Source organism: Trichosurus vulpecula, chromosome 8, assembly GCF_011100635.1.
Source record: "Trichosurus vulpecula isolate mTriVul1 chromosome 8, mTriVul1.pri, whole genome shotgun sequence".
NCBI classification, from domain to species: Eukaryota; Metazoa; Chordata; class Mammalia; order Diprotodontia; family Phalangeridae; genus Trichosurus; species Trichosurus vulpecula.
In genome coordinates, this window is record NC_050580.1 from 1984674 (window position 1) to 2008646 (window position 23973).

Below are 23973 nucleotides of genomic sequence, written 5' to 3' on the forward strand. Positions count from 1 at the left end.
ATTTCTATATCACTTTAAGGTTTGCAAAGTGCTTTACATGTATCATCTGATTTGAGCTTTATATAACTCTATGAGATAGGTTGGGTTATTATTACCTGTTTGCAGATGGGTAAGCTGAGGCCAAAATTAAGTGACTTGCTAGTTAATGCCTGAGCTTGGTCACACAGCTAGTCAGTGCCTGAGGCAGGATTAGAATTTAGGTCTTCCTGACTCCAAGTCCCATCCTCTATCCATTGTACCACCCAGCTACCCCATTTAGGGCATCTTTCAGTATGTGATTGGTAGGTTCCTTTTATCTTGACTGCTATCTGGTTCTAATAAATCTGGGCAGTGTTCATTTATGGTTTTTTGACATACGGTGTCTAGATTTTTTAATAATGTTTTTTCGGGGAATCTAATCATTTTTAAATTATCTCTCCTTGACCTCTTTTCCAGATAGTTGTTTTCTTTATGGTACATATATTTTCTTCCATTTTTTCAGTCCTTTGATTTTGTTCTAATATCTGTTTCTGTTTCATGGAATCATTGATTTGCCTTGGGTCTAGTCTAATTTTCAGGGAGTCCATTACCTGGGTAAGGTTTAGCACTTTCTAAGCTAATTTTCTTTTCTCAAGTCTTTCCCTGTACCTTTTATTTCATTTATTATTTCTTGTTTCATTTCTTCTAAGTTTTCATGTAGCCCTTGTGGAAAATCCTTTTAATTTGTTTTTTTTAAAATTTGTTCTCCACTTTTAGCTTGGATTTTGGAGCATCTCTATATTCACCCTATTTGTTTTTTGTACTGGTTGATGTCTTCTCCAGTTTATTCATTGCTCCAGCCTTAGTGCCTGAACTCGGGCTTCACCAGGGTCAGTCTACTGTACTTTTGGATGGGAAGGTTAATTCTATTTGGTTTCTCCTTGGCTTATCTGGGTTCCTGTGTTGACTTCCACCTCCTGGGGTTAGGGAGCCTTGGATCTTAGAGTCTGAGCCCTTTGGGTCTTCTAGATCTTCTCTGGCATCTCTGGGAAGAGTGCTAGGCACCTGGACGTGGGGTGTTTTTGCTGGAGTAGGTATCTGGAAGCCAGGTTGTCTGTCTCCATTTAAGCCACTAACTTGTCTGGAAGTCTTCTAATTTAGTCTTGAATCGGTCTTCTGCCTAGACAAAAACAGACTGTCAGAATTTTGGCTGGACTCATGCATTGGGATAGAACATCTTTGAGTGTATCAGCCCTTTGTCAGCAAAAGTGCTTTGGGGCTTAGAGTTGTTGATGGGGAAAAAAAGAAGTAGATGGCTGGTTCAAGCATTTTGATTCTTTAGTAAGAAGATAGTCAATATTTGGAGGGTTCTTTAAATCTGACAAAATGCCTTTGCTTTTGTTTTTTAGTGAACTTTGACCACTTCCAGATCCTCCGAGCAATCGGCAAGGGGAGCTTTGGGAAGGTAAGACAGCTGGCTCCCTTGGAGTGGAGTCAGTGGGCTCCAGCGGTAATGAGAGTCTATCCTGGGGACCCCTTTTCTTTTTAACCAACCAAGATGTCCTGAATGATTTTTTCTCTGCCATAGCAAAGCCCATAAGATGGTCTTGTTAGAATGGATTTCTCATGACTGCCTTCTATCCATTTACTATATTTCTGTGTCCCCTAAAACATCATTCAAGGGTACATAATATTGGTACTGTGGATGGGAGAAGGACCTCTCATTACTACTGATGAATATTTCATGAATCCCACCCCCCACCCCCACCCCGCCCCGACTCCATTCAGGGCATCTAGACAAGAGTGCAAATCCTCTGGGCAGCAGAAGCCCATGATGGCTCCAGTAGACCTGGAGCAGGTTAGAACAGAGAAGAGTCCAGACCTGCCTGTGGCTGGTGGGAGAGCCAGCAGATTCATCTCAGGGTTCTGGTGAACAGGATTACCGATCCTCCCCGTCTGTCCAAACAGTGTATACGACCCTGCTAATTCTCGGAGCTAGGTTACATTGGGCAGAGCAGAGCTCTCTCTATAACAGACCAACATTGCCCTGCTCAGCAGCCACATTGAAATGAGGTCATCACTCCCCTGGTAACTGTATCAATGCTGGAAGTCTGGAGCTTCAGACCAGACCTCTGTGGGCCGTGGGGGAGAGGAGAGTTGTCTTCTGTGGTCAAGGGGCAGTGCTTGTAGGCTGGGGTGGGGGGAGGGGTGGTCAGAACTGTTGTGTTCACTGAGCCGATGGTTAAACAGCCCAGATTGGCTGCCCGAGGTCCCAGGGTGTGCTGCCTATGAAAGGCAGGGAAAAGCACACAGATGCTTACCGATTATCTGCTTCTTCACGCCTAAAGAATCCCCTCTGACGATTTGCTTGGTTTCCCTGTTAGAGTTTGGGATGGGAACTGCTTCTTGGGGTTTGTGGTTGTTCTCTGTTGGCCAAAGCCACTACCTTCTTGAGGCCTCAGTGTCTGCAGACTAGGGCTAATTATAGCTCAGAAAGGTCTTAATAAGCTCCCAGGAACATTAAGAATAGTTCTGGGTAAAGCATCTTGGCTGTTCCATTGTAAATTAATCACTTCCTCGTGGATGTGATTTCTTTCCAGTATGCTTTTAAAATGTTCCATCATCCATCATCTCCTTGAGGTCTCTGATCAGGTAGGTGGCTTTGACACAATCTTTCCTTAGGCAGCTAGGTGGTATGGTGGGTACAGCGTGTGACTTAGAGCCAGGAAGACATGAGTTTGAATCCTGCCTCAGACATTTACCAGATGTGTGACCCTGAGCAAATCACTTCACCTCTCCCTGCCTCAGTATCCCGATCTGTAAAATGGGGATAATAAAAGCACCTACTGACTTCCCGGGGTTGTGGTGAGGATCCAAAGAGTCAACACATGTAAAGGGCCTGGAGAACTTCAAAGTGCTGTGTATAAGCTCTCGCTGTTGTTAGTAAGAGATAATGATGATGAGATCTTGGACCAACATGCAAGTTGGCGTGATTGCTTCTTTGACATTGCCTGGACAGCAAAACTCAGAGAACGTGAGGCCCTTTTAGGAAAAGGAACTGGATCTGTGATTTCATTGGTCTAAAGAGCTCCCAGTGACAAAGTGCCTCTACCAAATGCCTCTCTTCACTGAGAGAATCAGAGATGCCTGAAGCAGAGACAGAAGGCATTTGCCCAGGGTCACATAGCCCGGATGGGTCTGGGGTAGGACAGGAGGGACTTGACCCTGGCCTTCCACACTGTAAGGGGGCCTCTCCATCCTTTTGACCAAGCTGTGTCTCAAGGCTCTTTTCTGCGGCACAATATCCAAAGCCCTTCAATGCTGTTAATTATTCTCATTTCATTGTATTGAAAATGATGCTGTGTTGCATCATTGAAAGATTGGGGGCAATTAGACCTCAGGAAGCCTTTCTGCAGGAATTCATTAGGAGGAAGAATCTATTTTTGTACCAAGTACTGTCAGGCTGGTATTTCCATCATCTCCCTGAACACGAAGCAACATAACTAGCTGGACTTGTATAGTTCCCATAATTCTGAGATGATGAGCAAAATGGAAAAGACGGCTTGGAGGGAAATGAGTATTTCTCAGAGCCAGTCAAGGCTAAGTCAGACTTGCTGGGGTCCTGCTCCCCATCCTGATGTTCCCCAACAGAGGAAATGACATCATGGTATCTCACCATTAGTTAGCGCAATGACTTAGGGAGGGAGGAAGGCCAGGTCAAGGCGATCTGGGGAGAAGCTAAGCCATGGAGGCTCATCTCATACAGAGAGATGGCAGGATATGGAGGACAGAGAGCTAGCCTTGGGTGCAAGAAAGACTTGGAGAAGAATCTGACTGATGACTCTTAGCTCTATGGGCAAGAGGAAGCTCCCCTTAACCTCTCTGTGCCTCAGTTTCTGCATCTAACCACCATCTAAATACTTGTAGCAGCTATCTCATGGTATCGTTGTTGGAACCAAATGAGATAAGGTAAGGACAGCAATTTGCCTAACTTAAAATGCTATTGAGATGTCAGCTGGGATTATTTCTGTTTAAAAACATCTGGCTGCCATTGCAGAAGCTCATCTGTAGCCTTACACTTCAAGCTCATTTCTTCCTAGTTAAAGCTGAGGGTGAAGGCTGTGGCCACACCTGTCACACCCCAACTAGGCTGAAGCTGTAGGCCCTGGTCCACAGAGAACCCGGAAGCCTCCATGTCATGGAGTACCACGGGTGCCACCAAGCCCAGACACCATTTTGCTCAATTCAGCTGAACTATTTAATGGTTATTACCTAGCACCTGGACTATTGGGGGCAATTTCTAACTTGGTAAAGTACTCACACATGTGAAGAGTGATTCTATATAATGAAAATAGAACCACAAAGAATCCTCGAAGGGTGGCACCAATTTATTGACTGGATGACCATGGATGCCTTTGTCAGGCTTGACGGCTCATCCTCAACCAACACGTTTCTCAACTTCTAGTAGATGAAGTAAGAAGAACGAAAATAAATGGAAAATCCTTATTTAGCACTGGCTAAGTGCCAAGCACTGTGCTGAGGACTTGGTGGGGTGGGCAGTGACCAGATCAAAGACAGTGTCAGTCCTCAAAGAGCTCAGATTTTTTTTTAATTGAATGTAAAATTTTTAATAGTCAAGTATCTATCCTTTCTCCCTCCCATGTCCCCTCCCCATACACTTGAAGAGCAAAAGGAAAACAAAGTCCCTGCAACAAACGTTCATGGTCATCAGGCATCTCTCTCTGCATATCCAACCCGTTGTGCCTGTCAGCAGGTGGGTGACACCACTGGTCTGCTAGAATCACGGCTGATCCTTGCCTTGACCCGGGTCCTTAAGGCTTCCAACCTGGTCATTTCTACAATGTTGTGGTTTGGTATGACTTGTTCTCCTGGCTCTGCCTCCTTTATGCTCTATCAGGTCAGCATAAGGTTCAAGCCCTGCCCCTTTCTCCTGTGTAGAGACTTCTGCTTCCACGCTTCCACCCTCCAATAAGTTCTGACCTCCTTACATTTCCTTCCCTAGTGTACCTTTCCTTTCCTTTCTTCGTCATTTGCTTAGAGGCAGCTTGCTGGGCCTGGAGTGGGGAGGACCCGAGGCAAAATCTGACCTCAGATACTTACTAGCTGTGTGACCTTGGGCAAGTTACTTAACCACTCCTAGCCTCAGTTTCTCCATCTGTAAAATAGCGATAATAATAGCACCCATATCACAGGGTTGCTGCAAGGATTAAATAAGTGACTTTTGCCACGTTAGATATGTTTTCCCATTTATTTGTATCGCTAACCTTAAAGTCCTATCTAAACGCTAGCAATTCTTATGTTCCTCTTTTAAGATCATTATGTCATAATCAAGTGACTCCCAGACCCTTATTTTATTTTACTCTCTCTATGATCCCCATTGACATTGAGTTTCTCAGGGGATGCCTGTATGATTCCCTCCTCCCCATTAGAAGGAAAGCATTTTTTCCCATGAAGTCTTTTCTAACTATTAGCATGTAGTTACCTTGTTTGTACCATGTTTGTATCTCAAAGTTTCTACTTAGTCCTGACATTTTATCAAGAACGCTTGGAAGTCCTCTATTTCATTAAAGTTTTCTATTCATCCCCTCAGCCTCTTACGTTCAATTTTACTGGACAAGTCATTCTTGGTGGTAAGCCTATAACTTTTGCCTTTGGGAGTATCATTCCAAACTCTCTGCTGTAGTAATCGAAGCTAAGTCTTGTATGATCCTGACTGGATCTCCTCAGGACTTGAACTCTTTTTTTCTGGCTGCTTGTAGTCTTTTCTCTTTGTCCTGAGAGCTGTGTGATGTGGCCAAATTCTTCATTTTGTTGTTTCTTTGGGGAGGTGATGGAAGATTCTTTCTGTTTTCACTTTGCCCTCTAGTTCTAAGAGATGCAGGCAAGCTTTTTTTTTTTGATGATTTTTTGAAATACTATATCCAGACTTTTTTTTTTTGCTCATGGCTTTCAGGTCATTTTGTTGTTGGTGTTCAATCGTTTCAGACTCTTCATGACTCCATTTGGGGTTTTCTTGGCAGAGATGCTGGAGTAGTGTGACATTTCCTTCTCAAGCTCATTTTATAGATCAGGAAATTGAGACAAATGACTTGCCCAGGGTCACACAGCTAATAAGAATCAGGTCTTCTTGACTCCAGGTCTGGCACTCTATTCACTGTCACCTAGATGCCTCCAATCACCTAGCAATTCTTACATTCTTTCATCTTGATCTTTAAAAAATATGAAATACCTTACATTTCCTTCTATTGTTCTCTGTCTTCTGACTTTATTTGAATATTCTTATTGTCTCATGAAGTCATTAGCTTGTTTCATCATTCCAATTTTCAGAGTCTATTACTTGGGTAGCTAGGTGGCTCCACAGGACACAGAGCACTGGGCCTGGAGTTAGTCAGACACTTACCAACTGTGTGACCCTGGCCAAGTCACTTCACCCTGTTTGCCACAGTTTCCTCATCTGTGAAATGAGCTAGAGAAGGAAATGGCAAACCGCTCCAGTATCTCTGCCCAGAAAACCCCAAATGGGGTCATGAAGAGTTGTATGCCACTGAAGTGACTGAACAACAGCCACAACAAATTACTTGGGTAAGGTTTTGTACCTCTTATGCTAAGCTGTAAATTACCTTTCCAAGTCTCCATGGCTTTGACATTCCCCTATTCTTTCTTCTCCTACTCCTTTAATTTATAATATTACTTTAATTCTTATATTCTTTCTTTTAGTAATTCTGATTGATATTAGAGTCTGACTTGTATTTTTCTTTGAGGCTTTGCTTGTTGGAGTTTTGGCATTATTCTTCTCTCCTGTGTTCCTATGCTTGGCCTCCTGAGAGTTTTCTCCCCTTTTTTGTTTAGTCATTCTTCTGATGGTATACTTTGGGCATCCTGGTGTTGCTGGCCTCAGCAGGGCCTCTAAAGGCTGAGTCTGCAATCCTGGGCAGGGGTCTGAGTCTGAGACTAGCTCTGGGCATCCTGTGCTGCTAGCCTTTCATGGGGCCCTGTGGGCTAACTATGTATTCTTGGCCCTTCTGGGAAACCTTTTGTGGCTGACCTGGACTGGGGGCTCAGTCCTTGGTCAGCTCAGGGTCTCCTTGTGCTTTGGGGACAACTCAGATCTCTAATTACTGAGTCTATGATGCTGACCCACTTCTTTTGCCCTGGTCGCATCGCAGACCATAGTGGGAATCGAAGGGTCCTGGCCTACAAATAAACACAAAGCTGCTCCTTCTGTCTCGTCAATCGGGGACATTAGTAAAAGCTCCATCCTGAATCTTATAGCCCTGGTTGGAGCCAAGAGAACAAGGGTTGTAATTCTGCCCCAATCCGTTACTCCTGGAAGACAGCTTTGTGTTTGTTGTTAATTAGGATATTGCCTGATGATGACTAAGCAGACATTTTACTGACAACACATAAGGAACATAACATAAATCCTTCTATGTGAAAAGGATGGGGGAGGGAGAAGCTGCTTGCCCCTGCATTTCCCCCCCACCCAAGTTGGGTAGCATAATCAGACAGAGAAGGAAGAAAAAACAGCTGGGATGCTCTAAGGTGCACAGAAAGGAGTCTGTAGTAAAACTTGGGACCTCCAGGATATCTACACAGATAACCCACATGTAAGCAGCAACCAAGACTGATCCGCAGCCCTAATGTAAGCAGGTAACATTTACTAAGAATTTTGATGGAGGAAATCCATGACTGGACTTTGGTTCTGGAAGGACAGACCATATACTAAAGAAACCCAATGGTATTAGGGGTGGGGGAAAGAGGAGTCCTAGTGGATATTAAGCTGGTACACTCATGAGGAAGTCTGAGAACTAGGGGGAGGGGAAGCATGAGGGAAAAATTTGGGTGAAGGTTAGCGGAGGGAGAAGCAGGAGTAATTTTGAGATTGGAGTAGATTGTAGGCCACCTGCATGGGAAGAGGAAATAGAGGGAGAGTTTGGGAAATATCACGTGCCTGGGCCAGAGGCACAAATAGCGTCTGGACATCTGTGGGATCTCTCTCTGTGCCAAGAACAGAGCAGCAAATAGCTTCCTGACTTGCCTTGGGGATAATTTCATCCTTCACAAGGTGGAGGGAACAAGGGAGATTCTATTCTGGATCTCAGCCTCACTAACAGGGACGGCCTGACAGCTGGGTTGGAAATAATTGGAGCCCAGGAGGAAATGACCCCGTATCCCTTTGAGATGAGAGTTGATGCCGGAGGAAAGGAGGTCTGGGCACAGTGTGACAGGCACCCTAGATTTGGGGGAAGAAGCTTTCAAATGGTGTGAAGGAAATACAAATGAGATCCCAGGGTTTACAATGAACATCTTCCCAGGAGGAATGAGAAATGCATAGAATAAATCCTGAGCACAAAAGCAAACAAGTCCCACAAAGAGGAAAAATGGGAATTCTCTGAAGAGACTCATGCCGATGCACAGAAGACTCATCAACCAACTTAGTTTTAAAAGAAACGTGTACAAGATGGACACAACCAGGGAACAGAGAATGAATTGAAGAGCATGGCGGTCCTATTAAAAATCACAGCTCGAGACTGAGAGCTGAGAGTGAGCCAAGGCTGTTCAGTGAAGCTGGGACCAAAAGAGGTCCGGATTTTTAAAAAATTAGATTGGGAGGGAAAGGAGGAGCAAAGAAGGGAGAGGCCTTCTGCCTGAGGTGGACAATGACAGCCGAGAGAAGGCAGAGCGGCTCAGCTGCAGTTTGGCTTCTATTTTCTCTGCCAAGGAGAGGGGGCTTTGCACTAGAAATGCCAGAACAGAACTGACTAACAGGGAAGTGGTGCCCGAGGTGAGTAAGGTAACAGGGAGCAAAGGAAGCACCCCGATGACCCTGAAGAATCCAAGTCACCTGGCTAGGATGAGCTGTCTTCACAGTAACCAAATGGCTGTGGAGATGTCATTGACAACCGCCACTCTGTGATACTTCAAAGAGCATGGAAAATGGGTGAGGGCTAATGTTCCAGTTTTACCGAAAGGAGGACAGAGTATTCAAACTGTGGGTCAAAGGGCAGCTAGGTGGTAAAGTGGATAATATGCCTGGCCTGAAGTCAGGGAGACCTGAGTTCAAATCCAGCCTCAGACACTTACTAACTGGGTGACCCTGGCTGAGTCACTTAACCACTGCCTGCCTCAGTTTCTTTATCTGTAAAATGAGAAGCGTCATAGCACCTACCTCCTATGGTTTGAGGGCCAAGTGAGATAATAATTGTTAAGTACTTGGCAAACAGTCAGTACCATTGAGTGTTAGTTCTTCTTCTTCTTCTTCCTAGAACAGATTAAAGAAATGGTTTATTTATATCTAGAGAGGGAAATGGAGACTACAAAGTATTCACAGAGGGGCTATGTTAGGAACAGGGCTCGCCATATTAACTTCATTTTCTTTTTTTAGAAAACAGCATTCTAAACTAGCAGATGGAGGGAATGCTGCGGACATATAGTTTATCTGGATTTTTAGCAAACTTTTTGATAAGTAATCGAACGCTCTTCATGTGAAGATGAAGAAAAGCTGTGGATTTGACAAGAAGATGTGTAACAAGGACCACCCTGGCCCTGGCTGCCTGAGAACCAAGTGTGTAACATTTTACCGTTTGACCTGATCTGTTCTCCAGGACCCTGAATGGGCTTGAGGGTGTTTAGTGTCTGACACTGGCTCAAATCCCCACAGATTATTTTCCTCCAACTTTAGGGGTCCAGACAACCTCATTTAACCATGTAACAGTGAGATTAGTTTATACAAACATTCCCCCTTTCCAACACCTGGAGGGTATAACACCCCCCCCATTCTCTTGTTCTCTGGGGACAGGAGGGGAATTAGGTTCACAGCTTAACTCAGTTTCTCAATAACATTAGTCTTACTAAACTCTGACCCAAAGCTCCATACTGACTTGGGTCCCAGGACCCTCTCTTCTTACAACTTCCCTCCAGAGTACATGGACTGGAATCTTGGGCTCCAAGGTCACTGTGGCACAAGCTCCCAGGTCAGGGACTCTGCTTCCTGCTCCTAGAACTCACGAGGACAAAGACTAAACCCTGAAATTCATTTCTCAAAGCCACAGGGCCTTAGGGGAAGAGGAAGGTGGCCCTTCTCTGTCCAGCTTCCAATGCTGACAGTAAACACAACCATAACTCCTGAATACTTCCGGAAGGACAGAGTGAGACTGTCCCATTCAGGTAGTTTTGAAGTCTCAGATGTTCTCTCTACATAGCCAAAGGAAGAATCGCTCTTACCTACATGGGGGCACACCAAGAATGCCTTCTTCCACATGCCAGGTTCCCAGTGTCTCTGATGTGGGCACCTCTGCAGTGATCTGAGCATGTGTCAAAGCCCTGTCAGGGATAATTAGATGGGTAAATCATGATTGGAAGACAGGCCTCAAAGAGTGGCTGTTAATGGTTCAATGTCAGTGAAGCAGGAGGAGTATAGTCAGTGAGGTAATGAGTAAGAAGTCAGTAATGTCAGGGAAGCAGTGCAGTACAGCACACAGAATTATGCTTTCCTCTGCTGCTGAGCTTTTTTTCAGCATGGGTAAAATATTCATCAAATTTGCTGGTGACCCCAACCTGGGAAGACAAGCCAACCCAGTGGAAGATCAAGGCAGGATTGCAAAGAATTTTGATAGGCTAGAAGACCGAACAAAATCAAATATGGTAAATTTCAATAGAGATTAATGTCTTTGCACTAGGTAAAAAAATCAACTTCACAAGTACCAGATGGAGAGAGTGGTTGGAGAGCAGTTGTTCTGAGAAGGATCTCGGGGTCTGGGGGGATGACAGGGTCAATATGCGGCAGCGACTTGATTGGCAGCCAAAAGAGCTGATAGGCTCCCAGGCTGTATCAAGAGGCAATAGTTTCCAGGAATAGGTGTAAGCCATTTCCACTGTACTCCACTCTCATCCAATGGGCATCTTGATGAACTTAAGTATACAGAGGAGAAAGCCCAAGATGATGAAGGGACTTGAGACTACACCATATGGAGGCTATTTGAAGAAATGGGGATTTTAACCAAGCCTCAAGGGTTACATGGGAGCTGCGTTCAGCCATGTAAAAGCTACTTACATGCAAGTGGCATTTGCCTTGTTCTGTGTGGCTACAGAGGAGCCACATAGCCAGAAGTCACCGGTGGGACTTAGCCAAGAGGCGAATGAGGCTGAACATAAGACGATATTGTCCGGCTTCAGGCAGAGGATGGATGACCACTTTGTGTTGCACTGGGTTTACTTTTGTGCATGTGGAAGCAGCTGGTGTCACAGTGGATGGAGCACTGAGCTAGAGTCAGGAAGATCTGAGTTCAAATTGAGCTTTAGACTCTAGCTGTGTGACCCTAGGCCTCACTTAACCTTGCTCGGCTTCAGGTTTCCTCTTCTTGACAATGAGCGTAATAACTGCAACTCCTCAGATTGTTGTGAAGAGCCAATGGGTCATATTCATAAAGCACTTAGCCCAGTGCCTGGTATATAGTAGGTGTTTAATAAATGCTCATGCACGTGTTGGGATAGATGGCCACTGAAGCTCCTTCTACCTCTAAACTTCTGTGACTCTGTGACTCCATGTTTATCCAAGGTGGCTGGGGGACGTATGACAACGATGACCGTAGTGAAGACTGCCATGATAACCGTGAAGAAAACTGTAATTTGGTGCAGGGCATTGGTTATAACCCAGACCTGAGGTGATTCATCAAGGTGTATCAGGGCTGGAAGTGAACAAGAGTGTTGTGTGAATTTAACCTGGACTATTTTTTCAAGTTCCAGACACCACATTTTTGGCGAGGCATGAAATAGCAGTTTCCAAAGAATGGAAGATGAATATCCCACAAAAGGCAACAGAGAGGTGCATTGTGGGTGTAAGCAGGCCATGACTTACAAGAAAGGAGGAACTTTAAAGAAGAATGAAGAATACCATCAGGCAATATATGATGGAAAGAGAACATGGGATGGCTGTGTGCCGATAAGGGGTGACACGTGGAGAGCTGGAGTATTCCACTGGTCGTCTTGTGATATTCAGAGAAAGTGAGTCTGGCCTCCAGTACATTTAGTAGACGCCCTTTCATGGGAGGACATGCGAGCTGTGCAGGATAGACAGGCTGCAACCTGTGGAGGAAACATCAGAATTGAGATCATGGTTCCTGTAACTCTGAATATCGCTAATCTGGAAAAGGTCCAGGGGAAGATGCCCAGGATTGTGAAAGGCCATGCGATCCGACCACACAAAGGTGTATGGAAGCAACGTTTCATCTGAGCGAAGAGTAGGCTTAGGTAGTCCAGAATGCTTGTCTTCAGGTATTTGAAGGGCCTTCAAGAGAAGAAGAGCCAGACTTGTCTTTGACCCAGAGTGTAGCAATGGCAGAAACAGGGAGCCATTTTAGAATCTGGAAGCACAAGGCTACGAGCAGCGAGAACTATCTCGAAATAGACTGGGTAGTGTCAGGTACTGAGTTCCCTGCCCCTTTCCCCAGAGTTCTTCAAGAAATGTGTAGAAGAGTGTTCATTGAAGTCATTATAAATGAGACTCTTATTAACGTATGTACTGCACAGGATGGCCTCTGAAGTTTCTCCTCCTTCTGAGTGATTTTGTGATTTCAAACACCCTTGAGTCTGATCCCTCAATTTGATAAAGGAGGTCACTGAAGCTTTCAAGATAGAAAGGTCTCTTCCAAGGTTACTCACTGGAATAGATGTGGAATAGAACTGGTGTTAGGAAATGGAGTGGAGGGTGCCTTGCCCATGTCCTCATTCCATACCTGGAGCCTTTCTGACTCTTCTTCTGACTGTTCTGACTCTTACTGAGTCTTTCTACCCAAGCTGACCTGGTCAACCAATGAGCTACTGTTGAGAAGCAGTTTGCTTTGCATGTCACTGCAGCCCCATTCTAGGTCCCCTTCTCTGCCTCTTGGCACACATACAATTTCTTGCTCCTTTCTCTCTGTCCCCACCACCTGAGCTACTCAAGGGCCTCACTGTGGTGTCTTCTCAAGCTTAGCCTCCCCAAAAGACCAGCATTCTCTGTACCATTCTCTCTTTCCCCTCCCATAATGTGACAATCTACATTTCTAGAATTTAAAAAGCATATGGAATGCTTTCCTTACAACCATTCCATGAGATAGTGAACATATAGGAATTAATACTGGCATTTGGTAGGTGAGTAAAAGGAGGATCAGGAAGGTCCATCCTCTTGCCCACCATCCCACCCACAGCAAATCATAGAGCTGGCTCTCAGTCCAAAATTACCTGTCCCCAAGTCCAGTGCTTTGTCTACTATACGGCAACTTTAACCAGCTCCTGGGTCTGTTCATTTGGGGTCTTACTGGGTTACAGACTGGCTAGCCAGACAAATAAACTCAAGATGAAATGGTGATGAAACTCTTTATCCTCAAAGGCAGGAACATCTGCTAACCAAATCTCAACTTCCCCAGGAACTGAGCCCTGGGAGAACCGTGTCCTGAGCAGCAGCAGGGGAGCTCGTTGCATCTCTGTAGCATCTGCTTTCCTGGGGAGGGGAAGTCAGGTCCCTATGCCCTGGTCCTTATCCTTCCAGAGCCAAACTAATATCAAAAGATGCATGCGTGATTCTCCCCCGATTTGGATATTTCGCTCTCCCTGTTTCAATCTATCCACATAGTCAAATAACATGTTTTATGCTTGCATCTGACAAGTATCATTTTTACTCAAAATGGGCCACCTTTCAACTGCCTAGAAAAGAGCCTATTTTTTTGCCCGGCACCCAAGTACCCCCCATCTAGTGTCACCCTATTTTTCCAAACTTATTTCATATCATTCCCTTCACTGCCCTTTATGCACCAGCCCAACTGGCCCCTGCTCTCTGATGACAACACATGTACCGATGTGTCTCTGCTCACAGTTTCCTATGCATGAAATGCCCTCCTTTCAACTCTTTGTGTGTTGAGTTCTTACCTAACTATTAAAAATAAACTCAAATGCCATCTCTTCCAGAAAGCCCCCTCCCCTCAATGTATGGAAAGTAAAATTATTTATCATAGGACTTCATCTTACCCTTCTGCCAGATGGGGCGCTCCCCGAGGTCAGGGACCAAGCTTTATCTGAACTCCCTGTGTCCAGCACAGGGTTCTATGTACTGTGGGTACTTAAGTATTTTGAAGGTTACTTTATTATTGTTTTTGGCAGGTGCCTCCTATTTTTTCATATAGGAGTGAGTGATCGAGGTAATTTCAGGCATCAGAGGAGGCAGCTGGGGTTGTGTGCAGTATTGTGGGTGATAACAAGTTTCAGAGACTGATCCACATAGAGGGAAGTTTTGTGCATGATGCCATCTCTCATGAGAGACATTTTCTTAATGTTAGCATAGCTCTTTGCAGATGCAAAAATGCTCTATACATGCTGTTGCTGCTGCTGCTGCTGTCCTTTCAAGGAGGACACTGAGGAGCTGGAGATTTCCAGAAGAGGGCGGCCAGGATGGCGAGAGGACTTCAAACTAGGTCATCTGATGATCCATTGAAGGAATTGGGATGTTCAGCATGAACAAGAAACAATAAGGTGAATGTGATCGCTTCACTGAAGAATTTGAAGGGTTGTCACATGGAAGAGGGCTTAACTTTACTCTCATGGACCCCAGAGTACAGACCTAGGAGGAATGGGAGAAAGCTGAAGGGTGGTGTGCTGAGGAGGCCAGGATAAAGAAGTCATGTCAATAGAAAGAAGACTTTTTTTTAAGAATTAGAAGTGTTCATCTATGTGTCCAGCTGCCTCTGAAGGTTGTGAGCTCCTAGTCACTTGGCCTTCAACAGAGGCTCTGTGACCACCTGTCAGAGATATCATGGAAGACTAGGTCTCTATTAAGGTAATTTCATATTAAGGTTCTACAAATCTAATTGAGGAAAGTGATGGACACTGAGCCGAAATGAAGGTGTTGTGCACAGGAGAGAGTGCCTTTAGAGAAGGACTTCTTTACCTTTTTGTATCCTGGACCCTTTGGCAGGCTGGAGTAATTTATAGACCTCTCCTAAGAATTTTTAAAAAATGTAATTGAAGAAAATGCTAAATTTCAGCTAGAGATGAGTGAGAATAAAGGTGAATTTTTCCCAAGTTCATGAAGCTTCTTAAGTCTATGCATGGACTACCTTAAGAAGCCCTGCTTTGGCTCCTTCTAGCCCCAGCCCCAGACATCTCAGCCTTGTTTCTACCTTAACCACATTGTTCAGCTGCAATCATTCTGTTCCACTCAAAATATCTCTTATTTCTTTGGTGTGCAGCCTCACCACCAACCTTCATCCTCCTTCTGACAGGAATGACTGAGAAGCTAGGCTGCATGGGTTATTTTGGCATTTTGTATTAATAGGCAAATTTCAGGTGATGGGAACCTTTGAACTTGGCCTGATCATGTCAGAAAAGAGACAGCAGTCCATCACTAGCTCAAATTCTAGATCTTTACAGGGCTCACAGCACACTGGCAGAGCCTCCAAGAATTTGGGTCAGCTATAGCCATGCTCTACATACTGGGGTAGCCAGAGGACCACTTGTCCACTTCAACTTTAACTACAATATAGATCCATATTGAAATTTAGGCTATCGAGAGGAGCCGTTTGAATACCTTTGAAACTTTTCCAGGAGAGTTTTATAGCTAGTTTTATAGTTTTTATAGCTGGCAAAGTCTGCTTGCTCTAATAGTCACTAACCTTTGAACAGCCTAAACTTTGGCTGGAAAAAGGAAGCCTGACTATGATATGGGAAGGGAAAGAGCCCAGGACCTCTCCACAGTTCTGACCTCCATCTTCTGTTATTGTTTATCCTTCATACTCAAAGAGGACCAATGACATCACGATGTTGGGGTCAAAGTATAGTGCGTCCAACTGTGGCTGATGGGTCCAATTCAAGTTTGGAAGGCTCTAACACAGGTCAGGTACAAATCGTCCTTTGCAACATTTGGGATGGAGATGTCTCTAGATTTGCACATTTCATTTTTCCTTTGTGCTACTGAGAATTTGCTTTCTTCATGCTTTCTCTGATATGGGCACACCATCCTGGGTGGTCCTGTGCCAGTGTCTCCCATGACTTATAATCAATGCTAAAGTTCTTCATAGAGACCTTGATTGTCCTTGCGCCTCTTCTTCTGACCTCCATGTGAATGCCTGCCTTATAATTCCAAGTCAAGTAATTCTAGGCTCTATCCTGATCTCTAATTAGGTGGCAGAAGTCTCATCTCACCCTTGTGCCGCACCCTCAGCATCCACTATAGTGCTTTAAAAATAGTAGGTAATTAATGAGTATTTCTTGTTGTATTACACTTAGTGTATGAAATCTATAGCAGCCTGAAAATTTTCCTGGCTAAGAACTTAGTCATAGTCTAGGGATAAGTTCTAAGAGATCACTCCCTGTGACCTTTCAGTGACTTTTCATGTGGAAACCATTGCATTCATTGTGATAATGAAAGCAATCTCTCATATTTCTCTCATTGCAAAAAATAAGGTTTTCTCCCTCTGATATCCTGTATAAATTTCCTTCATTGCAACTACACCCATCACTATTGGTTATGCCCTTTAGGGAACAGAGAACAAGTCTATTCTCTCTCCCAAACGGTCAATGCTAGAAGAATATCATGCATTCACTGATTTTTAATCTCTTTGAGCTAAACATCTCCAGTCTTTCTATGGTATGGACTTAAGGTTCAGAAATATATATCGAGGGAAAAAAGATGAATTCTGGAAAATGTGTTTGAGTGAAAGTCTGGGGTTGTGATACTGCCCGGAGTTTCTGGATTCTGTTTAGAGTTCAGTTGGACTTCCATTAGAGAATAAGGCTTGGACAAAAGGAGATCTCAAAGACCTTGTTTCCTCAGTGCCCTGAAAAGCTAAAAGAAAAATGAGCTAAGAGAGAGAGAGAATATATGATGGCATCAAGAGTTTGCCAGCGGGCTAACGTTGTTTATCACCAACAACGCAGTTAAACTGTGTTTCCAGCCAAATGGTGTTCCTGTTTAACTGATGGCTGTTGGTAGCAAATGCAAGTCATAATTTTGAACCTGATAAAGTGACAAATTGTAATCGGTTTCTATCTTTAATTCTCAAAAAATAATCATTAAAGTTTAAAAAGCTATTTTAATGTGATAAGTGACAGAATGGCATAGTATATAATATATTTTATATTTATATTTGTGAACCCTAAAACACCTTACAAATGAGCATTACAGATGAATGGTCCTGCTTTGAGAGCACGAAAGCAAAATTTTCTCTCTCAGTCTCTGTCTCTGTCTATCTCTCTGTCTCTCTTTGTCTCTGTCTCTCTATCTCTGTCTCTGTCTCTATCTTCTTCATCCTCTTGCTCCTCTTCCTCTTTGTCTCTGTCTTTGTTTCTCTCACTCTCTATGTCCATTTCTCACTCTCTATCTCTATCTCTCACTATCTCTTTGTTTATTTGCCTTCCGCCCCACCCCACCCCTCACCTCAACTCTCCCTCTTAGCTGAAGTTCAGAGATTTCATGATATCAGAATCTTAGGGAATGAATCATTGAATAGTTACAGGAATTGTCTCTGGGAAATTCCAAGATGAGCACATAGAGTGTCTGAGCTAGATGGGAGCTTTACCTTAATGGGTCCAACCCTCTCAGATTACAGAGGAGAAAATGTTAGCTTGAAAGGGGCTAAGAAACTACTATGGCTCAGTGAAAAATGGCTCCTTTGGAATGACTTTGCCCCCATCTTCATTCCCTGAGCATACAAACTGTTAACCCTGGCAGAGGATGAAATGTGAGCTTCTGACAAGGTCATCGATGGCCACAAAGCCTGCTGGGTAATGTGGGATCTGGCCTGTTTTTAATACAGGAAATTAAATTCTCCTCAAATGAACAAATGGTCAGTGTAATCAAAAGTGTCAGTGATGTTAACCCAGGCCACGAGCCTTTTCCTCAGCCGGCTCATTATAACTGGAGTGATGCCTGGGATGAATTTAACTCCTTCTTAGCTCGTGAGGCTGCCTGTGAACACCCACAGTCCACAGGGATATGTCACCATTCTGCACCGTGTCCCCTCTTCTGGGCCTGGGACTGTCTTTGAGAGCACTGACTGATGGAATGCAAAGGGCTTCCAAGTGAAAGTCAGCCAGGCACTGGTGGCCATCACTCCTCACCCCCAAATTGTTCATTTACTTCATAGCATGTTGGTTATTTTGCCCTAATTTCTGGTCATAGCTCTTTCATAAACAGCCGTGAGTTGAGCTTTGGGAATGGGAGAAAGTCAGGTATTTTAATTACTTGGATGCCAAAGGGTCTCTCCTAACCCAAGTGCTGTCCTTTCTTACTAATACAACAAAGACCATTACATTTTTGATGAATGATGAAACATATTGTCTCCTGGAAGAGGGGAGCTGGGTGATCACGTTTTCTGTCATCATGGAAAGGCCTTCTCCTGGTGACGACCTCTTGGTCCAGGTTTTGCTAAAGGTTCTTTGGTCTGGAACCCTAAAGTGAACCTATTTGTGCCCCAAACCTCATGCCAGCTCCCATTGTGCTCATGAGGTCTTTTGCTCCCTCAGTGTCTCTCACACGCTGTCTACAGACCTGCCCCACCCTCTGCTTCATGCTGGACTCTCGGATTAACTTTTTGTCCCAAAGGTGACTTTGGGAGCTGAGCCATACATAAATGTGACAGCTATGGAGCTTCCTGGGTCTGTGTTTTCTCTTCCCAAACTTGCCCCTCTTCTGGAATCCCCTTTACCTGACCCTGCCACTTCTACAAGTGTGACGATCTGTGGGTAAAAATGTACCCACCCAAGAGCCCCTCTGGAGGGGTGGGTTCAGTTCTGAAGGAAAGATAAATAAACTGGAGAGAATCTCCAGCAGGGTAAAGAGGATGCAGAAGGTCTTGAGAAATGGTTAAACGTGGCTTGAGAAATGGTTAAAGGAACTGGGGCTGATTACCTGGGAGAAAGTTTATGGGGAGGTGAGAACTTCATTTAAATATTTAAAAGGCCTCCTATAGGAGAAAGGAGGATCAAATTCGTTGTCTGCCTCGAGGACAGAGGCCAGAGCCTTCGGGATTAGCCTCGATTTCAGGACCTTCCAGCACTTAAGAGCTATTCAAAGGTGGGACCGGCTTCCTTGGAAAGTAGAGAGCTCTCTCTCCTTAGAAGGCTTTTCCCAGAGGCTGGATGACGCCCGTCAGGTATATCATAGCAAGGGTGCTTTGGTGCATAGGGGGTGGATGAGTTACCTCTCCTTCTCAATTGTAAAATCCAGTGATTCTGTGAAATCTCTTCCCTCTCCTGGACCTAATTTTCCTGCTCTCTAAAATGAGTGAACTCAGTGATCTCAGGGGATGAGGCCACCAGCACTGACCTTCCACCTTCAGGAGGCGTGAACGGGTTTCACTCTCAACGAAACCACTATGACTCATCCTCGGCCTCCTGAGGTAACTCATTTCTTATGAGACCGAGGCCTGACGTGGGAGACGGAAAGGGAGAGGAGGAGAATGACACCTCTGGCCTGAGAACTAGGTCTGACATGGTGCCTTCTCCTGGCTCTTTTTTGAGGACAATTCTGGTCACTATAATTTCCCAGCATTCAGTTTCACCTGTTTTGAATTGATCTTATTTTCATCATGGTTCGTACTGTTTGCCTGTCTCTCCTTATTTCATTTGACATTCATTCACACAAGTCTTCTCATGTTTCTCTTTATTCATCATCTTCACCATTTCCTACAGCACAATATTTCATTACTTTCATGTGATGCAATTTGTTGAACTGTATCTACTTCAATGGTGTCTGCACAAAAGATTTGAATCACCAAAAGAAGTCTTACTGGATCTCAAAAACTTCTCTAAGAAAAATTGACTGCTTTGGGGATGGGGGCAGGGAGCTTTGATAGGGACCATTCGCCTGATACCAATGAAGATTTGGGTATTTCCATTGCCTCAGTGGAAGTGCCACACGTGGGAAACTGTCACATGTGTCCTGTCATGGTAGATATTGGATCCTTACTCTCCCTTCCTATTTCTCTCTGCCCCTCCCTCTTCCTGACCCTTGGCCTCATTTCCCTCTTCTCCTTCCCCATACCCCTCCCCGCCAGAAGCTATGGCATCACCTCTGTTGCCCCTAGAAGCCTAGATGGTGGTTCTGGCATGTAGAGTTAAACGAGCTGCTTGATTTTAGGTTACTGAACTTCTAGATCATGGAATGTGAGAGTAGGAAGAGACCTTAGAAATCACTTAGCCTAATCCTTTGTTTCACAGAGGATGAAATAGGCCCATCTGCTCCCAATCCCTTGAAGCCTGTAGCTTTAGCTCACTGTTCCAGTACAAGTCTAATCCACAAACTAAATGCCCAATAAGATGCCTGGAATGGCAGATCAACCGTTTTTGTGAGAGGCAACTTTTCATGCCCTGAGGTCATGAGATTGTAGGTGTGAGTGTATGTAGGAGGAGTGAAGAGGAGCATAGGTAAAGTCTCTTCTTCTCTGCCGGGAGCCCCAGCAAACCAAGAAGAGGAGGGAGACTGGGAGACTGACCAGGGAGAGCTTCAAAATCAACTGGTCAGTTGGGACCTGCTAGTTGAGTGTCCATCCCCACATCCCCAAGGCTTAAGTGAGATTTGGTTCAGGTTTTTGCTGGGAAGAATTAAATCAAAAGTTTCTCAGTATGTGTCTCTATATTTCTTATGTTTTATTGTGTTTTTTTTTAAATGTCCTCCAGCAGATTCTTGCTCTTGAGGTAGACATCCGTGGGGTTGACCATGGCCAATCAGATTTGTTGTCCAACTCCTCCACTGAATTGGTGGCCAAATGGGATGGAGGAACTACTAGCCCTACCTTCAGTGCCTCAGCACTTGAGTGGGCCAACTCCCATCTTAGCAGTGAAGGCATGCCTTCTCCCAGGTCAGATTGCAGCTCATCCATGTCTTCTCATCTTGTGCTATTCTTGTCCATGTTGGTCCTACAGAAAGGATTCACTCACGGTGCTGAAAGATACCATTATATCATTCCAATAACACCATAGGCTGTTGGTCCATCCCTGTGTCTTTTTGGGAACCTTTCTTCTTGCTACCCTCCTCCCTCAGCTCCTCTCCATATGTGTCCCAGATCTCCTTTATGTACCGGTGACATCCTTCAACTGCTGCATGTCCTCCGTGCATCTGGAGCCAGCACTCTGAATTCTGATTCACAGGCACCCAGCATCACTGGGAGATCATTAGGGCCAGAAGTGTGAGTCTCATCTCTCCTCTCCTGGACATGAGCAGCTTCTGTCTCACAGTCTTTGTCCTGATTTTTCAGGGTGACCTTATCCAGCAAATCTTCTACTGTGTGTCCCAGGTCTGCACCCTAATACCTTTGCAGGGCTGGAAATGTCCCTACCATCAGCAGGGCGGGCTTCCTCCTTTAATGTCAGCTCTGTGGTGGGGCTGGCCATGGGCAGCTGCCCTGCTTTGAATCTAACAATGGGGTTTCACATCAAGGAGGTCAGAGTCTTGAGGGGGTTCCTAGGCTAGACAGTAGGGAGACCACAGGTCAAAGCTCTAAGGTGAGTAATTGAAAAGAGCATGGACTGGGAAGGTGTTGGGGAAATAGATGGAGGAGGTGGCAGAGAATTTGTGAGTGAATGAATCCTGAATGTTTGGGACCAGAAGGGAAAGCAGAGATCCATCCAGTTCAGCTCCATCATTCTGAAGCAGTGGAATGCAGGCCTCATAATTGTTTATGAAATGTCCACTGTGCACTGAGCACTGTGTGGGAATCTTCAGCTGTCACCTTTTCCAAAACTGCTGCTGCTGTCCTTAACTGCAGTGTGGGAAAGGCCATGAGTGGGCACAAGTCTGCTCTGTGCCCACAAGAATCTTCTCTATCACATGCCCAACAAGTGATCACCCAGTCTTCTCAAAGACCTTCACTGGGGGGAGATGCCAGCACCCCTGAAGCAGCCCCTTCTACTTTAGGAAGGAAGAAAGATGGAAGGAAGGAAGAATTCTGTATCACCTACTGTGTGCCGGACACCATGCTAAGCACTTCATAAATATTCTTATTTGACCCTCACAACAGTCCTGGGACGTAGGTACTGTTATCATACCATATCAATTTTACAACTGGGGAAACTGAGTCAGGCAGACGTTAAGTGACTTGCCCTGGGTCACCAATGTAGTAAGTGTCTGAGGCTGGATTTGGACTCAGAGCTTGTGGCTCCAGAGTCAGTGCTCTATCCATGGCCCACCTTGGGATCCATAGTCTATAACTTGGGGAGAATTCTCAGTGTCAGGATGATTGTCTCACATCAAGCCTCAAGATTCTACCCCCTCCCCCCACTTAGTTCTGTCTTTGGATGCCACAAAGAGTAAGTCGACTCCCTCTCCCACATGACAGGACCATCGACTAATTGAAGACATTCCTCATGTGTTCTTTGACGCTTCTCTTTTCCAGCCAAACATTTCCTGTCCCTCAAGCCAAATCCATGAAATGTAAACTCCAGACCCTTTCCCAGCCTGGTCTCCCACCTCAGGATCCTCTTCAAACTCATCAATGTCCTTCCATAACTGTGATACCAAAAGTAAAGAGAATACTGCACACAGAGTGTGACCGGGCCACGGGATGGTCGCACCTCCTTATTTCTGGAAGCCTTGCTCTCTAGAGAGGCAATGTGTTTACAGGCACAGAGACAACATTTTAGCAGGAAAGTCTGGGTGTCATTCATGTCTCTGACACTTGCTAGCTCTACCTAAGCGAGTCACTTAACTGGTCCATGCATTGGGTAACACTAAACCTCTAAGTCATAGATTGCCCATCTGCAAAGACAGAATGAGGCTCCCTACTAGGTGGTCCCCAAATGGATGAAAGCACAGGTTTGCCCACAGTACTAGGAACATAGTACTTGCTTAATAAACATTTTTTTTACCCCAATTACCCTGCCAAAAAACCCAAACAAATAATAAACATTTCTTGAATTAAATGGTGCTTGGCACTCATCCTCTCCTCACTATTCTCCAGGGGAGCACCTGCAACGGGCCCTCATTCTTGCCCACCAGACGATGACCATTTTCTTTTCAGAGGTCTCCCCACCCCTTCTCTGCTCCTAATCTATCCTTCGTGCCACTGCCAGAGCAGTCTTCCTTATACAGACATCTGCTTTTGCCCTCTTCAGTGGCTCTCTGCCACCTACAGAGTCAAGTTCATCCTGACATTCAAAGTCCCCTGGCATTTCCCCTTCTGATACTGAGCCTTTGGCCATTCCTAGATCTTCTACGCTGGCAGTTTTTGGCCCCTGGTATGTTTCCCCTTGCCAGGCTTTTGCTGATACCTTTCCCCATGCCTGGGATTCCTTTCCTTGACTGTATTTTTGCCCATCCTCCCAATCCTCTGTGCCCTTCCCTGCAGAGAGCCTTCCCCCAGGATCACAGATCCTCTTAGACACACACAGTAATAATCCCCAGTGTTTCTGGAATGCTGTGAGATGATTGATGCAACTTACAGACATTGTCCCATTTGGGACTTTCAAAAAGCCTCGGAAATACTGCTGGGATCATTATGCCCATTTTACATGTGAGGAAACTGAGGTTCAGAAGAGTTAAGTGAATTGGTCACATCTCAGAGGCAGGATTTGAACCCAGGTCTTCTGACTCCAGGCTCAGTGCTTCTCATTCTGCAGTATTGCTGATGTGATGGCCATGCCCTTGAGGCTCAGCAGGACTTTGCTTGTGCCAGGCTGATGCCCTGTCTCATTTTGTATGATACACATTTGCATACGTATCATATGTAGTCCTATACATACAGTCCCGCCCTGGGATGTTCCACTCCCAGCTATGTGGCAGGAGGTAACTGGATTTGCTGACCCCCTGAAGCCCCAGTGCCACTGGTCTCAGAGGCTCTGGTTGTAGGGACTGGCATCTGGAGCCAAAAAAGGAGGAATCATCAGCTTTTTGTTTTTAGAAGCACCTTTGGGAGTAAAAGGTCTGTTTGGGGGTAACAACTTACCCTTGGCCCGCAGATGGAAGATCCTGATCCTCCCTGCCCACCTCAGGGTCCTGAGCCTGGGGAGGTAGCCATCAGAAACCCC

The 23973-nt window shown here is 45.0% G+C and overlaps 1 protein-coding gene across 2 annotated transcripts in view; it reads left to right on the forward strand.

Annotated features, from left to right (window-relative positions):
• STK32C (serine/threonine kinase 32C) overlaps window positions 1–23973 on the forward strand; it is a 216547-nt gene that overhangs the window by 103317 nt on the left and 89257 nt on the right. For both annotated transcript variants that reach the window (XM_036737255.1, XM_036737256.1), the window contains exon 2: window positions 1368–1423. In XM_036737255.1, the coding sequence (XP_036593150.1) occupies window positions 1368–1423 (56 nt within the window). The remainder of the gene's footprint in view (window positions 1–1367; window positions 1424–23973) is intronic.